This window comes from Bos taurus, chromosome 28 (genome assembly GCF_002263795.3).
Source record: "Bos taurus isolate L1 Dominette 01449 registration number 42190680 breed Hereford chromosome 28, ARS-UCD2.0, whole genome shotgun sequence".
Taxonomy (NCBI): domain Eukaryota; kingdom Metazoa; phylum Chordata; class Mammalia; order Artiodactyla; family Bovidae; genus Bos; species Bos taurus.
In genome coordinates, this window is record NC_037355.1 from 33,689,352 (window position 1) to 33,707,055 (window position 17,704).

General features: G+C 45.1%; 1 protein-coding gene across 2 annotated transcripts in view; it reads right to left on the reverse strand.

The window, feature by feature from the left end:
- Window positions 1-17,704, reverse strand: part of POLR3A (RNA polymerase III subunit A) — a 49,109-nt gene that overhangs the window by 14,516 nt on the left and 16,889 nt on the right. For both annotated transcript variants that reach the window (NM_001083750.1, XM_005226449.5), the window contains 11 exon segments: window positions 866-979; window positions 1,890-2,060; window positions 3,892-4,029; window positions 5,663-5,781; window positions 7,005-7,116; window positions 9,049-9,221; window positions 12,197-12,361; window positions 14,070-14,208; window positions 14,375-14,502; window positions 14,867-14,936; window positions 15,898-16,038. In NM_001083750.1, the coding sequence (NP_001077219.1) occupies window positions 866-979; window positions 1,890-2,060; window positions 3,892-4,029; window positions 5,663-5,781; window positions 7,005-7,116; window positions 9,049-9,221; window positions 12,197-12,361; window positions 14,070-14,208; window positions 14,375-14,502; window positions 14,867-14,936; window positions 15,898-16,038 (1,470 nt within the window).

A 17,704-nucleotide genomic window follows, 5' to 3' on the forward strand; every position in this document is an offset into this window, starting at 1 on the left:
TTGTTACTTAAAAAAAAAAAAAATTGTGAAGTAACAAAAACAAAATGAAGGCACTCAGCTTAGCCAGGCTCTTAATTTTAAATGTATTAAAATCCGGAAGAGTCTCTTTTTCACCTTTTGTATCTTACCACGTCAAAGAGTGAAGAGCTTTTAACTAAAATATCCTTATGTAAGTGTTTTACTGTTTTCATTTTTTATATACTTCAAGGGATATATTTTGTGCTATATTTGAATCACAATCAGTATACGCAGGGAACCATGTATTCCTGTATTCCTTTGCTTTTGATCATAAACATGATTATCAACAGAAAGGAGGAGGTCTGTGAAATAAAAACAAACTAAAAACAAGACGATGTCAAGGTAACAGGTCCCTGGAAGAAAAAGGAAGGATGACTGTACATTTCTAACCCATCTTGTGGCAAGAAAAAAAGCCATTTAAAATAATGATGGTATTAAACACTACTGCATCATTTATTGTCTAAAACACAATAAATGGCATTAAAACAATGCTCTTACTATTACAAATTACTGGGTTTCAAAACCACGGAGGGAGGAGTTGGCCTACAGGACGAGAGACTGGGTGGCAGGGGGTGATAGGGACAGGGTTTAAAAAAAAATCAGCTCTCGTAACCAGAGCACTTGCCTTCTACCAGAGAAACACTTGTGCAAAAGACAATCTAAAAAAGACATGAGACAAATCCTTTATGCCGACTGCTGAGATTCTCCTGCCTGCGCCGCTCTTAAACCTTCTAATGAGAAACACTCTTACGTAAACACCCCCAGCTTATACACGTCACTGTCGGCACCTGCAGAATGATTCCTTGGTGACGGCCAAGGCGGGTGCGCAACCCCCCGCAGAGCTCACCTGCAGGAAGCTGTCCTGGCAGCAGAGAAACTCGTTCTTCTTCATGATGGACTCGGCGCTCAGGAGCAGCTCGTTCTTACTGAGAGCAGGCTCGCTCCGGCACGGGAAGACTGCCTGAGTATCAAAAGAAAACAGTGTGATTTGGAGGCGGGCAGGGGGCAGTATTCAGTGAAGGAGTTTATAAGAGACAAAACAACCTCCCCCAGAGTGAGCTTTCAGCAGCCTGTGATGTTTTTGTCTTTCAAAACACATTGTAGACTCTACCTTTAACACGAAGGTGAGAACAGCATAAACTGATACTCCCCCTTACGTAACAGCTTCTGGGCTATTCAGTGGGTATTGTGTCATTCCTTCCCAACTTCACCCCGCCCTGGATCTGCACTAAAACCATAAACTGCTGTTATAAAAAAAATAATTCAAGTGTGAAAATACTTGCCCACCCCCAAGCTCATGGGTTTTCCCTCAAAGTTTTAATGGCTATACTGCACCCTAACGTGGACAGACCATTCCATGTTTGACCTGTCCTCCACAGATGGCCTGCATCTGCTATAAACAATGCTGGAAGAACATTCTTGGCACATTTAGATCATTTCTGTAGGGCAAATTCCTATAAGCGAAATTTAAGTATCGCTCAAGGGCACCCAGATTTAAATTCCAGATCAACACTGTCCAGCTACCTCTCAAAAAGCTTGCTCTAAATTATATCCCGTAACACCATGTGAAACAGGCCTGCTTCTCCACACCCTTGACTTTTACACGGTCTCTACCGCACTTTACTAGATACTGACAAGAAGACAAAGCCCTCTTCCGCTGACACTGGTTTACTACCAATAACTAGACTTGGAAATTGAGAAACTCTCTTTCCTTAATACCTGGGGAAAGTTATGCAAAGTGAATACAAAAGACAAACACCATCGCAGTGGTTGGGTAGATACGACAGCGTTGACTGTGTGCTATGCCAAAGGCACATCCATTCTAAGGAAATGTCCTTGAAAACGCTCACAGATATAATGCTTAATCTTACTTTGATGTTGTCCAGAACCCTTTTAAACTCTAAGGGCTCATCTTTTCCTTCCATGGCTGCAGGATCTAAGCCGTCTCCCCCGTAAATGAACTGGATGATATCGCCCGTAGAGCTGCGGACTGTGAGGTCATACTGTGAACAAAGATCTTCCAGGGACTTGACGAGCCTTCTCTGAAGGGAGAGAAGGAGAGGAGATAAAAGTTCAGGTGCTTTGAGAGCGCTAGTCACATGTACGAAGGTTGATATCTGCAACTGAGCTTCAAGGCTACCAGTGCTTTTAATCACATAAAAACGTTGTATTAGAAATCCCTTAAAGAGTCCCTGACCTCAAGAATGGCCCCACAAGTGCCTCACTAGCCTGTGCAATGGGATTTAGAATATGCTCCACGCTCCAGTGTGTTTTAGAATACAAGCAATTTAAACCCCACCACCCCCGAAGGACTCTGCAAACACTGTTTTCCTAGGCTGCTTTACCTTCCCTCTCTGTCTCTCTAAGGTTTAAACTAATGCAATTGCTTTGCATTTCTAAACACAACTTAATCCGGGACCCCTGTGGACTTCAATATGAATTACAGAGGATCCGGTGCAGGCCCTCTTCTGGGACCGATGGGTAAGAAGAGAGAACAGGACTAGTGTTGTTTGAAGCAGCAGGCAGCAGCCATTTCTCAAACCTGCTTAGGGAGAACCTTCCACCAGCAGAACCCTCCAGCCAGCGGGGTGAAGGGGTTCAATGAGTTAAAGGGAAAGATATCTTCCTCCAGGCAACTTCACAACAAAAATCCCTCATGCCAGAAGTAATTTGTTCCAGGTTAACAAGCCACTCTGGGAAAGTCATACTCTCGACTCCAGAAAGGTAAAGGACAAAAAATAAAGTCAAAAGACATTCGGGCAAGAGTGTTAAAAGCATTTCACAGTCTGCTAGGTTTCTGACAAAAGCACACTCTGAAGCTAAAGGGCGATTTCCCATTAAAAGATCATTAAAAGGGAAGCACTATCAGTAATGCCACACAGGGGACAGACGAGAGGTTATGGAAATTGGTGGGTACTGACTCGAGTCCATTTTGCTCTCATCAACCTTGTGTATCCTGGCTTACTCATTCACTCATTGCTCATCTTTGGTTATCAGGCCTGGTTCCCCTGCTTGCCAAGGGCTGTGCTTCTCAGTCCATGGTGGGGAGAAAAGGGACACAAAACCACAGCAGTTCATGGCCTAGCAACTTGGAGTGTTAACCTCAGCATGTATTGTAAGCAGATAAAATCATCAAAAAACCAAACCAAAACCAAAACCAAACACAAGACAAAAAACAAAACGTAGATTATGGAGTACAAGGTAGAAATGAGAATTAGAGACGGAGAGAGATCTTTCGCTTGTGGTCTTATGGAAGCACAAAGTAGGATGTGTTCTCACCCCTCTGCTGTCTAGGATGTACCCCTGTGGCAGTCTCAGAAACACAGGCATAAAAAGCATGTAGCTCAGCCCTGTCCCCCAAGACTGCTCTCCTGCAACTACACACACAGCGGAGAACGAGTCCGCCCTCCAAGTGCCCAAGCCCTCCTGTGGGCCGTGGAACAGGTTCTCTGAGTCCCTTAGAGTGACATTAATGATAGATTACATAAACCGCTGCAGTGAGCACAGCCCTCTCAGTGTGTAATCAGGAGGTGGGTGTTGTCCCCTATCTCTGTGTATTAGCAAGTAGTGGCTCAGTGAGATGACGTGCCGGGGGATTTCTGGTCCATGTTCTCCTCCAGCAGAGCTTTGGTACATGTGGTTCCAGCCTGGTCTGCACCATTCAAAGGAGACACTGATTTTGAACTTCTTTTTTTGAACATCTTACTTTTTTGTGTTGTTTATTTTTACGGCATCTACATCTCTCAGTTTTTCCTTTTAAATGCCAAGACTTAATACATCAGAAGTCAGGTAGAAAAGAAGCGAACACTCAGCAGTCAAGATCTGCAGACCTGTCCGGCTTCACTGCTAATGGCCTACGTTTCTTCAGGTTACCTGCATATATCCTGTTTCAGCTGTCTTCACGGCTGTGTCGACCAGACCTTCCCGGCCAGCCATCGTGTGGAAGAAAAACTCGGTTGGTGTCAAACCAGAATAAAAGCTATTAGCCACAAAGCCTTTGGCAGCTGGGAGCTGAAGAGAGGTAGGAAAAAAAAAAAAGAAAAATCTAACAAATAAAAGTTTAAGGTCCCCAATTCCAAGACCCATTCAAATCAGAAAACACCTCACCTTTAGACCATAAATACCTGGCCAATGCACTCCCATGTTTTATGCCCTTTCCTAAAGAAATAATTTAGTTCAAATTATCCTTACCAGAGAAAAGGAGAGTGAGTTCCCAGCCAGGGCTGGTGCTCGTGCCAGTGGCAGCCAGGTGGCTCAGGACAGGGACACCGAAGCTTGGGCTGCTACTCCTAGAGTTGGCAGGCAGTCATGGATCTCAGTTTAGAGGGCACCCTGGCCTTCTCCCAGGAAACGACTGTTTTTAAGATACCTGCCGGCAGGCTGGACCTGTCCACCTCCAAAACATAGATGTGTGCTGCTACAGTTTATGGGGATTCATTTTTGGGCTGTTGGAAATATCCTAAAATTGAGATTATGTGTGTTCACAACTCGGTGAACACACTAAGCTGCTGAACTCTACACTTTAAATGGGTGAATATTAAGATAAAGAAAAAAAAAAACTGTAAAAAAACAAAAAAACCCACATATAAAAAACACCCTATGAAATGCCCAATGGCCTTTGATCTGGACAGGTTCGTGTTCCTTGGAGGACAACTCAGATGAACAGGCTAAAATTCTTTTGCCCCATTTCACTTAAGGGGCAGCTGGCATACTCAAAAGCACTTCTAGGCAAGTACCATCTTCCCCAAAGTCTGGCACTAGATGTCCTTGGCATCTTTCTAAATTGGTCAGGCTTTGACTCTGAGCCATATAAGCACAGTCAGCCATATAAGCACTCCAGTGACTTGCTGGCTGCCTGACCTCTAGTAAATTCTGATCTTGGACGGAGAGCCCAAGTTGTTCCTGGGGCCACCGGATACGGACAGCGTCTGTCAATTTCAGTACAGCAGGCCCCTCTCCCCAGGAGGGGCTGGCCATAAGTCCTGTAGCTCCTCAGGCCAGGAGCAGCTGGGCCATCTGTGTTTTAGTGTGAATAACAGTTGACTCCATCCAGAATTACTAAGTGACCAAATCAGCTCTAAGTTCCTCAACTGTTCGTTTAATGGCTATCTACCCCAGAATCTCAGAAAACCCCAGTCCAGGCCTGTCTGTCTCACTCTGCTGACAGTAGTGCCCAGACCACGAGGCCCAACGGAACTCAGAAGTCATTTACAGGCAGTTTAGGAATTCCAGAGAGAACCTGGAATTTCCTGGTTGTTTCACTGTGGTTCACGTGTTCACTGTTTAAAACCTTTTTACTTTTATGGAAGTGTTCCCTAAAATAAGCGTACAGATTGAACGCACACAAATGGTAACAACACAAGCAGATTACTTAAGGTGAAGTTCGATGGGAAACGGACATCCTCCTCCTTAGAAGAGAAAATACACAAAAGGGCACGGGTCCAAGTCTTTCAGCTCCGAGTTTCATGAGGGTCCTTCTACAGGACTCAGTCAAGTTTGGGCTGCAGAGGGAATAACTCTGAGTGGTCCCCACCCTCTATGCCAGCTTCAGGAGTCACCTAATTGGCAGCCCCAGAGCTTCGGTCATTCTTTCGTGCTGCTGAAGGTTGTCCTTCAAAGTTGTATTTGATCCACTCCTGCTTACCTTTGAGTGTTTTTCAAAGTGAGGCAGGGACCTGTTTTCAAAGCCATCTGGCACTCGCGAGCCACTGATAGCTTGCTGTCCCACACAGGCAATCATCTGTGATATGTTAATGAAGGAACCTGGGGAAGCAGGTCAGAAATGGAACATTCATTTACCAGAATCACAGTAACTGAAGTACAAGCAGATCTGTTGGTAAAACAGGAATACAACACGGCACAGCCCCCATCCTCCACAAGTTCATACTCTAGGGACGGTGAAGGACAGAACCAGAACAGCAAGGACAGAGCTGTCAGTAACACAAGGAAGGCCAGGCAGGGCTAGAGCTCAGGGGCGAGCGAGCACTCTGGGGCTGGAGGAGAGACTTCCAAGGGGAGTATTTGAGAAGGCAGCATTAACCAGCTGGACTCTTAGATATTATGACTTCCACATAGAGGACATGGGGGAGGAGTTCCAAAATGGGTCAGAGAGTGGGAAGCAGAGACACAGGACAGGAGTGTGGGGTATGCACCAGGAGCAGGGAGGAGACTATGGGGTGAAGGACAGCAAGGCTCAAGAGACTGGACTTTATTCTGTCAGAAATTTGTGAAAACAGGAAGTTTGGAAAGCTCAGGGTTCTGAATTTCAGTGCAGTATCATGAAACCTAACACTTTCAGGTCCTGGCTAACTATAAAATTTAAGGGTATTTAATTATCATCAAACATATGATTTTAAAAATCCCTGGCTCTTCTTTCTTTCTTCAAAAAAATAAGACCAAGTTTACTCAAAGCAGCCTCAAACTCAGAAATCCACACACATGATAAACAAGTTTCTCCAAAGCAGTTAGACATTCTAAAAATGCAAATAACCGTCTCTTTCTCTAAGCATTATTTGAAAAGATACAGTGGCTCAGATGGTAAAGCATCTGCCTGAAATGTAGGAGACCCAGGTTCAATCTCGGAGTCAGGAAGATCCCCTGGAGAAGGCAATGGCACCCCACTCCAGTACCCTTGCCTGGAAAATCCCATGGACAGAGGAGCCTGGCAGGCTACAGTCCATGGGGTCACAAAGAGTCGGACACGACTGAGCGACTTCGCTTTCTTTCACTTTCACACGCTTGTCAGCAGAAGGCCTGAAGCTCTGTTTTCTTGAGCTTGGTGGAGGCGGGCTGCTGTGCAGCTTGTGGGACCTTGGTTCCCTGACCAGGGATTCAACCCGGGCCTGGGCAGTGAAAGCACTGAGTCCTGACCACTGCACGAACAACCAGGGAATTCTCGGCCTGAAGTTCTGATGCACATTTTCCAGAGCACAACCAGCCAGCCTGCATGGAAGGCAGTGACAGCAGCGGCCAGAGGAGGCGCTCACCTTTGGAACCACACAGAGCCATGGTGAGGGGGCTGTTGCTCTTATCCAGCTCCCGGAGGCAGGCGCTACCTGCGTGGTCACGGATCACGGACAGCTCCTTCAGGATCAAAGCCTGGTGGGAGAAAGAGAGATGCACGGTGCCTATGTGATTACTGATGTTCAACGTGACATTTAAGAGAACGTGAAGAATTCGAGTGAGATGTCAGATTTCCAGCAGATAAAAGGTTTCAGACCTTAGAAGACCAAGATGTCCTATCTCTGCAGACTGACATTTTCCATGTGCTAAGTCATTTCCGTTGTGTCCTACTCTTAGAGGCCCTATGGACTGTAGCCTGTCAGGTTCCTCTGGCCATGGGATTCTCCAGGCAAGAACACTGGAGGGGGTTGCCATGCCTTTCTCCAGGGGATCTTCCTGACCCAGGGATAGGACTCACGTCACTTATGTCTCCTGCATTGGCAGGCAGATTCTTTACCACTAGTGCCCCCTGGGAAGTCCCACGGGTTTCATAATCAGTGTGTAAGGAAAAAATGGTTAGTAACAAAACCTCGGAAAAGTATTTAAATGGTCAATGAGGTAGAATACATGCAGCTTTGTGTATATACCCTACACAGTGGTGTCTCTGTATGAGCATTATATACGTCACTGTATATACACACGCTTGTGTATACTGTGTATACACACGTGTAACACTTTGCACTTTATGTGACATTATGTTATACGTACTAAAAGAGTGGCGTGTACTGTTGCTAAAATTTGTCTCTGCCAAGCACACACTTGAATTCCCACCAACTGGGCATGTGATTAGGCAACTCAATAGAATACTCTAGTCCATGAGCTCATCTAGACTGCCATCCCTCAACCCACAACCTATGATGCTCAATCAGCTGGGAATCATGCTTTCACTAAAGAGAAGTGCAGCTGAGGCCTCAAGTAATCTTCTAGGTGAGAAACACCCCATTTCTCTCTCTTTTGGTTTTTCTTTAAGACTTACATTAAGAAAGAGCTAATTGTGAACACCTCACACAACTCTGCTTTCTTTTTGCTTTAAAAAGTTCATCAGAAAATTTCTTACTGAGGTTTCCCTGGTGGCTCGGTGGCAAAGAATCTGCCTGCCAATGCAGAAAGACACGGGTTTGATCCCTGGTCTGGGAAGATCCCACATGCCTTGAAGCAACTAAGCCCATGTGCCAGCACTATTGAAGCTGTGCTCTCGAGCCCAAGAGCTGCAACTACCGAGTCCGTGCTGCAACTGCTGAAGCCTGTGTGCCCTGGAGCCCTGTGCTCTGCAACAAGAGACGCCACCGCAATGAGAAGCCACTGCACCACAGTGAAGAGCGGCCCGTGCTCACCGCAACCAGAGAAAGCCCACACGCACCAACCAAGACCCAGAGCAACCAAAAGACGTACAGATAAAATAAAAAAAATTATTTTTGATTGTTCAAAAATCCTTTCTTCCCTACTTACTGAGTTAAAGCCCTGAGCGCCAGGCTACTGGGAGGCAGAAGAGAGTCAGACAGGGCCCTGGTGCAGTCGGACTGCGAAGGCAGGCTGCTTCAGAGAAAACGCAGGACTCTCAGGCCATTCTGACTCTCACACCTCAGGTCCAGTTCTCAGCTAACTTAGCTCCAGACTGGAACGTGCCTGGAACGTGCAACAGACTGGACTGTGACTCTCAAACATGACTTAACCACGTCTCTTTCAAAGACCATCCTTTCAAAGCTGTGGTGTCAGTCTGGTCACAGGATGCTGGTAATAGGGCCAAAGCACTGAAGTATGAGGGACAGAAGGGGCCCAAGTGTGACGATGGAACAAGAGCAGCCCCATGTGGCCAAATGAACAGATAGCTGATCACCACCTGGAACACGAAAGCTGGAAGCGATGGAACAGATTTGATGGGAGGCCCTCCCATCATTAGAACACACACGAGCTGCACAGCTCACAGACGGGCTGAAGCCACTGCCTTTCCTCTCCGCTCACCTCTGTCGCTTCTCTTCAGGGCCTACAATGCCACTGGCTGCTAACCTGACTCAGAGCCAGACTCACCTCCAGAGTCTCCTCGGCGGTGCAGCCGGGCTGCTGCTGCAGCTTGCCTGTGTTCAGGGCTTCGATGTACTCATCGCATTTTTTGTAGCCAGCGTTCAGCAACTCATACTTGGCCTTCAGCAGCCCTTGGCCAGGTGTGACGTCACCAATCCCGATTGAGAATCCACGGTTAGCTGCAGAAGGGTTGGCAAGGAGAGCCAGAAGAGAGAACCATTGATGTTAGTCAACCTGTTATGCAGAAACAAGTTTATACCTTCAGAGAACTTGCTGCAAGCCAGTTAAACAAAAACTTACTGTACCGGTCCCTAGGTTGTTACACAAAGATGACTAAGACTCACTAACCCCTCTCAGAGAGCTCACAACCTGGTATGGAGCACAGGGATGTCCCAACTATATTATAAAGCAGGCAGCCACTGAACAGGAAAGAGAGACTGAGAGAGCCAGTTGCAGAAAGTGGGCTACCGGATGGCTGGCGCTCAGCATCCCAGACACCTCTCTGCTCCAATTCTCTTTTTCAGAAATCGTTCCAAAATAGAGGCTAAGAAGCAAATGTGAACTCTACCTTTGATTGAACTATATACCATCAATAATCCTAACCCTAACACCTGTAGCAACTGGGCAGGTGAGGGGCAACTGGATTAACAGGGTGGGGAAGGGGATGCTGAAAAGTGGCTGTGGAGTGGAGGGCCACTGAGTCTGAAAGTCTCAGAAACAAATCCTCACATTCTGTTGGAGGTAATGTACGAGCTGCAAATGGGGAAACCTGGATGGAAAGTTTGTACAAGTACACCTTTTTTTACTGTGCTTCACAGATAGTGTGTTTCTTTAAAAACAGAAGGTTTGTGGCAACCTTGTATTTGAACAAGTCTAAAAGCACAGTTTTTCCAATGGTATTTGCTCATTTTGTGTCTCTATGTTGAATTTCAGTAATTCTCACAATATTTTAAACACTTCCATTATTATATTTTTATGATGCTCTGGGCTGTTGTTATTATGACTCACTGAAGGCTCAGAAGATTAGCATTTTTCAGCAGTAAAGTCTTTTTTTTATTAAGGTGTGTACACGTAAGACACTAAGATCACGGCATCTGACCCCATCACTTCATGGCAAACAGACGGGGAAAAGTGAAAGCAGTGACACATTTTATTTTCTTGGATCCAAAATCACTGTGGACGGCGACCGCAGCCATGAAATTAAGACACCTGCTCCTTGCAAGAAAAGCTATGACAAACCTAGACAGCATATTAAAAAGCAAAGACATCACTTTGCTGACAAATGTCTGTATAATCAAAACTATGGTTTTTCCAGTAGTCACGTATGGATGTGAGTGTTGGATCATAAAGAAGGCTGAGCACTGAAGAACTGATGCCTTCGAACTGGTGTTGGAGAAGACTCTTTACAGTCCGGTGGACTGCAAGGAGATCAAACCAGTCAATCCGAAAGGAAATCAATCCTGAACATTCACTGAAAGGATTGATACTAAAGCTGAAGCTCCAATACTTTGGCCACCTGATATGAAGAGCTGACTCATTGGAAAAGACCCTGATGCTGGGAAAAATTGAAGGCAAAAGAAGAGGGTGGCAGAGGACGAGGTGGTTAGATAGTATCACTGATTCAATGGACAAGAATCTGAGCAAACGCTGGGAAACACAGGGAAGCCTGGCATGCTGCAGTCCATGAGTCATAAAGAGTCAGACACAGCTTATCGACTGAACAACAACATGTTAACACATAATACTATTGCATACTTAATAAGACTATAGTACAAACAAGCTTTTTATGCACTGGGAAACCAAAACATTCATATGAGTTGCTTGATTGTTATATATGCTTCATCATGGTATCTAGAACCAAACCTGCAATGTTTGAGGTCTGTCTATAAAAAAAGAGGCCTCAGGCCCTTCCCGCTACGGGAAACAGAGTGCTATAAAAGAGGTGTTTGAGCATCAAGAATAGGAAGTCTTAAAAAGAGAAGAAAGAAAAGAAGGAAACCAAGAGAAAAGAACTACTGGCAAATAAGAACAATGGCTGGAAATTAAATATATGATACTGAAAATTAAAAAAAAAAAAACAAAAAAAAAACAACTGTTAAAAAGAAAACTGAATCCAGAAACAAATAAATGGACAACAGGGAAAAAGAGAAAATCAGAGAATCACTCCAAGAACTCTACCAGACAATTAACAGAAATTCCAAAAAGCAAGAACAGAGAAAGTAAAAGAGAGACTATGATCAGAAAAAGTACAAGAAAATTTCCAGAACTGAAGGACACATGTTGCAGATTGAGAGAGCTTGCAGAGCGCTCAGCACAATGAATGATAAACATCCCAAGGCTGCATCACTGTGAACTTTCAGAATGCCAGAAACAAAGAGGACCTCAAAGCTTCTAGAATAAAAAGACAATTCAGGATAAACAAGGTCCTAAAGTACAGCTCAGGGAGTCATATTCAATATCCTGTAAAAAACCACAATGGAAAAGAATATTAAAAAAAAGAATGCATGTATGTATATAACTGGGTAAACTAAACTGGATTACCCCAAAACTGGATACTGCAATTAAAAAAAAGACAATTCAAATGCAAAAAGTTGGGAATAAGAAGGGAAATACATTTTACAGCAACCCTAAAAGAACAGAATGGAGTAATACCTTCAAAATTCTCAGGGAAAATAACATTCAGTCTAGAATTCTGCACTCAGCTGAAGAGTCAAGTCTAAGAGTAGACTAAAGACAGACTAAAGATATCCGGGGGGACGCAAAGAAAACCTCCTGGCCTGATGCACAGGCCAGTAGGGAAACACTGAGTCAGCTGGGAGGGCTGAACTGTGGAAGGACCAGAGGGTGACACTTCTGCACAGCCTACCTTGGAAGCAGCCCATGAAGGCCCTTTGTGTAACAGCCCATGTATGTCATGGGCATTAGGGAGCTACTGTAGCTTTTGAGAAGAGAACTGGAAAGCAAATTCGAATCTGCAGTCAAATTGGTCAGCATCAAGTTTATTTCATTAAGAAAAGCATAAATGGTTTAGCCTGGAACAAGTATCCTTTTCTTTGTGTTTGTATGTGTTTGGGGCAGGGGGATGAAATAGGAAAAGAACCCCCTAAAACATCAATAACCTATAGCAATAAAACAAGGACGCTAAGACACTCACACAAGTAGACGGGAGCCAGCCTGGCAAGCCGTGACATCGCGTCGGCAGCTTCATTCTGCCCCCAGTCTCGCAGCAAAATGTAAAAAATGTTGTTCTTGGATCCTGACCCCAGCGTTCCTTTGTCCATGCTGCCACTCATCAGCTCGCTGTTCTGGATTGTGACGTCTGGAAGGAAAAGATTATGGACTCACACAAATGATTATCTGTTACTCTGTCTCATTCCAAAATGAATTTAAGGCAGTTGAGAAAATTTGTTTTTTAAGTTAGAGCAGAGCAAATAGAAATGCTCTCTAAAAAATTTCTTTTTGAGGGGGGAAAAGGAGAAATCTAGCAACTTTTGAAAAGCAGGAAAGATCTAGTTTGTTACCATATAGCCCTGACTCTGAAAGGCTCTCTCGTCGTCTTTATCTGTGGTATGTGGATGGCAGTATCAAGCTCTGCCATCTTTATGTCATGGGGATGTTTTGGGCACCAATTCAATCATGTACAACAAAGTGTTGTTTATAAAGCACTTCCTTATTCACTAAGACATTTAAAACTAGGAGTGGCACCATCGTGAAAAGCCTAAACGACAAAATGAAATTTGTATCTAGAAACAAAAACACAATATAAAACAAGAAGCCAAAATACATTAAAGTCCAAGGGAGTACACTTATGAAACCGGGGGGCGGGGGAGAGAAAAAAAATCAGTGCTCTTCATCATGAGACAGCAGAGAATCCTTGACCTTCAGAGTTTTTGCGGTTCAGTCGTCTCTATAGAGGCCTGCAGATCCACCTCTCGTCACAAAGCCTTGCTAGCAAAGGCCATTCTAAACCAGTGTTACTCAAAGCAGTCTGCTGGGGAACTGCCTGTTAGCAGCCTGGGACCGAGAGAGTAAATGCTGCCTGAATAGCATAGGTCTGGGGAACACACTCTTGGGCTGAATCAGTCTAGGGGACTCAGAGGACTCATATTTAAATGTTCTCACTGTTACACTGGGGCTTCCCAGGTGGCGTTAGCGGTAAAGAGCTTGCCTGCTGATGCAGGAGACTAGAGCCAGAGGTTCGGTCCCTGAGTCAGGAATACCCTTGGAGAAGGAAATGGCAACCCACTCCAGGATTCTTGCCAGGAGAATCCCATGGACAGGGGAGCCTGGTGGGCTATACAGTCCATAGGGTCGCAAAGAGTCAGACACGACTGAATGACTTAGCACACACAGCACTGTTACACCTGATCCACATGTGATCAAAGCCTCCACTGACCGGCCGAGGCAGGTAAAAATCAGCCTTTCAGTAGTACTTTACAGCCATGGATGTGTGCTCTGTTGCTCATGTGTGTTCAACTCCTGGCGACCCAGTGAACTGTAGCGCACCAGGCTCCTCTGGCCACGGGATTTTCCAGGCTAGAATACTGAGTGGGTTGCCATTTCTTCCTCCCGGAGATCTTTCTGACCCAGAAATTCAACCTGTTTCCTGTATCTCCTGAATTGGCAAGCAGATTCTTTACCACAGAGCCACTTGGGAAACCCACTTACATATACTTCTAGTCATACTTCTAAACAATGAACACATTTTTGGACATAAAATAACAAATTATAAGCCTTAAATAATGAGACCCTTGTACAGCAAAACACACACACACACACAAACCAACAACAGAAAAAGAGGAAAAGAATTTCATTAATTGGCAGAAACAAGTCACCTGAGACAAAGCACGTGGAGAAGAGCACTCTAACTGCGGGTTGGCCATGTGTCCACATGACCTCTACCTTCTGGAGAAACACCAGCTGCATTTCCCTGAAGAACAAACTTCCTGCCTAAGGCCTTAGGGAAACACGGGGTTTACGCGCAAAGTGAAGGGAACTGCTGGCCCCGACCTGCTGCCTTCACTCACAGGAGTCGTTGACACAGAGGTCCTCGCCTCTGCCGCAGTACTGCTTGCCCTTGGTTCGGAGGTTGGCCCTCACTGGATTGTCATCGCTGGGTCTCAGGATGACACTGAAGATCTGCTTTCCCGTCCACAGGGTGACAGGCTGGAGGAGGAGAGAAGCCAGAGCGTCAGTGGGCCGAGCCTGCTCTCACCTGCCCTTCACACCAATGAACCAAGATGGTACTGCGGTCACAAGCCTACTTGGCACCAGCAGGTGTACCCCAGACCACCGGTGCGTCCGCACACACCGTCACAGCTCCTGCACAAACCTTGAGTATTGTAGGGGGTGGGAGACGAACTTTAATTTTCTCATCCTTGCCCACCAGTATTGAAGCGATGATCTGACAAGCTTTGGCTCGGTCAAAGAAAGTATCCTTAAGAGTGAGGAGATAGGCACCTGAGGATGTTAAGAAAGAACACAAAACGAAGGAAAGGAATGAAATTGTGAGAAAAATCACAAGGTTTCAACTTTAAAAATACAGACAGACTATCACTAAAAGAGTGAGGTAAAACACAGCTGCTGCCTGGCTTTCTCTTCCAATGAGAATCCAGGCTCCACAGGGAAAGGGGCTTTGTCTTACCCGTTGCCATGTCCCCAGCACTTAGAAAAGTAAAAAATATCTCGTGTATGGTTCATGAACACAATCACACTCAGTAAACAAACAACAGAATTACACAGCTTTTCAAGTGCTCACGTGAACACGTGAAAGAGAACCCTCGTGTTCCAAAGTCTCTTTTCAAGTAAATTCCACAAAACCCACCTGTCAGAAAATCCTGAATAGCAGCAATTAGTGGTTCTCCATTTCTCGGTGTTACAAGGTTTGCTTTAGTCTGAAGGAAAAAGGAACACAGTACGTTAGCCGTGTTTGGATGCGTGATGCGGCCCCAAAATCTTCACCACAAACACTCTTAATGGTTATGGACAAGTGAAGAGCGCAGGAAGGTAAGGCTACGAATGGGAGGCTGGGGGTTCTTAACTGCAGCTTTGTCACTAATATCGTCATCTGTCAACGGCAGAGGTAAAAAATAGCAGCAAGACTGACCTCAGAGGTCCCTATGTTTAAATACCGTGTGGAGTCGTTCTGCATTCTTATAAAGAACTCTCTGGGTAAAAGACGTTAGTGTAATTAGAAATGCTCTCCTCCAGAGAAAACTTCCTTCTATGAATGATGGGTAGCACTGTGCTATCTTTGAAGTCAATCAATTCCACGCTGGTTACAATAATGGCAGAATGGTCAAGCTTCTCTTGGTTGAGACACTAAGTTAGAACAGCGTTTATTAATCACCCAAATGTAATGAGTGCCTACGCTAGCAAAAACGGGCGCTAGCTGTTCACTGCATAAGCACCCAATTTAAAGAAGGTTCTGTATATCAAGGTGCATTTGCTTAGGAACTCGCTGGTGGTCCAGTGGTTAGCACTCTGTGCTTTCACTGCTGAGGGTGTGGGTTCAATCCCTGGTCGGGGAACTAAGATCCTGTAAGCAGTCGCTTGGCACAGCCAAAAGGGGGAAAAAAAAAGGTGCATCAGCTCCAATCCTTTATCTGAAGTATAATGGACCATGACATCCAGCAGTCACGCTTCTGACACACCCTGTCTTACCTTTTCATAACTGGTGCGCATGTGTGTGTATTCTCCTAGGAACCCACAGTACAGGTCGGAAGGTACCCAGTCCTTTCAACTCCCCACCCATGAGAGAAACCAACTCCCTTACATACTACGGGTGTTTTCAAACAAGACTTGTTTCCCTTCTCCTCCTTTTTCTCAGGAGCTGGGATGCACCACCCTACATACCCCCATGAGAACAAGGGCTTCTGCTTTAGCTTCTTCTGTTTGAGGAAGATGAAGGTTCATTTCATCTCCATCAAAATCCGCATTGTAGGGTGTACAGACACACTCGTTAAATCTGAAAGTCCGGTGGGGCTTGACCCTGGCCTGTGGAATACAAAATAAAGCAAATCAGGAAAAGGACATAAGTCATTTATTCAAATCTTCTTAGTCCCATTATTTAAAAAAAAAAAAGGCTTCCTGCAGACCTGGACACTTTACATTAAGGAAGAAAATTCCTAGTATGTTCTGGTATGGATGAGGTCATTAGTTCAGTTCAGTTGCTCAGTTGTGTCAGACTCTTGACAACCCCATGGACTACAGCACACCAGGCTTCCCTGTCCATCACCAACTCCTGGAGCTTGCTCAAACTCATGTCCATTGAATTGGTGATGCCATCCAATCATCTTGTCCTCTGCTGTATTCTTCTCCTGCCTTCAATCTTTCCCAGCATCAGGGTCTTTTCATGAGTCAGTTCTTCGCATCATGTAGCCAAAGTACTGGAGCTTCAGCTTCAGCATCAGTCCCTCCAATAAATACTCAGGACTAATTTCCTTTAGCATTGACTGGTTTGACCTCCTTGCAGTCCCAGGGATTATCAAGAGTCTTTGACAAGGAACCTTGCAAGGAAGGCACCACGCCGAGGCATCTGACCTTCTTCACATAGCTAAGACAGCCAGCCAGCCAGCGTGTACCTCCTGAAATATGGCAAAAGGAAGCAGCCAGTACCACCTATGAGTTATTATTGCCAAAAAAGTTCTATTTGAATCTGATTATGCTTTGAGAGTTTATTTCTAGTTTACAGGAAAACAATGAAGCATGCAGGAACCCTCACTGCCACACACAGGCAGACAAATAAAGAACGTGCAGCGTTCTTCAGGACAAATGACCTGGTTTTTTCAGACATGACATGGAAATTAAAAGGAGGAGGGAGGACTGTAATAGGGGCTTAAGACATGGATCAATTAAATGTGTAGATTTCAGATCTCACTTTGAGCAAACTAGCTGCAAAAAGATTTTTAAGACACATGGGGCAATCTGACTATGGCCGGGGTGCTAGACAACACCAGGGAATGACTTCATTTTGGTGAGGTGTGATCATGGCACTGTAGCTACGCGTGTTTTGCAGAAGCAAGCTGAAAACACATGGGAAAAAGACATGGTACCTGGTTTCATCAAAGGAAAAAGGGAGAGAGAAAACCAGTGTGGCAAAAGCTTGAAAATAACTGAATATAAAGGATGGGAATATGTGAGTTCATCACAGTACTCTTTCTACTTTTGTATATACTTGAAAGTTTTCAAATAAAAATATTTCTATGTTAAATGGGCCAAGTTTCCAGAAAGGGAAGGCTTCTGTTCACCTCCTGCTGCTGCTGCTGCTGCTGCTGCGTCGCTTCAGTCCTGTCCAACTCTATACAACCCCAAAGACAGCAGCCCACCAGGCTTCCCCGTCCCTGGGATTCTCCAGGCAAGAACACTGGAGTGGGTTACCATTTCCTCTTCCAATGCATGAAAGTGAAAACTCAAAGTGAAGTCACTCGGTCGTGTCTGACTCTTCGCGACCCCATGGACTGCAGCCTACCAGGCTCCTCCATCCATGGGAGTTTCCAGGCAAGAGTACTGGAGTGGGGTGCCATCGCCTTCTCCATTTGTTCACCTCCTAGAGCTCCATAATCATAAAATCTATCTTTGGTATTTCTGCCATTGAGCAAAAAGATTGATGTAATGTTTCCATAAACTACTGGGAAAAAAATCAATCTAGAAAAACACTACC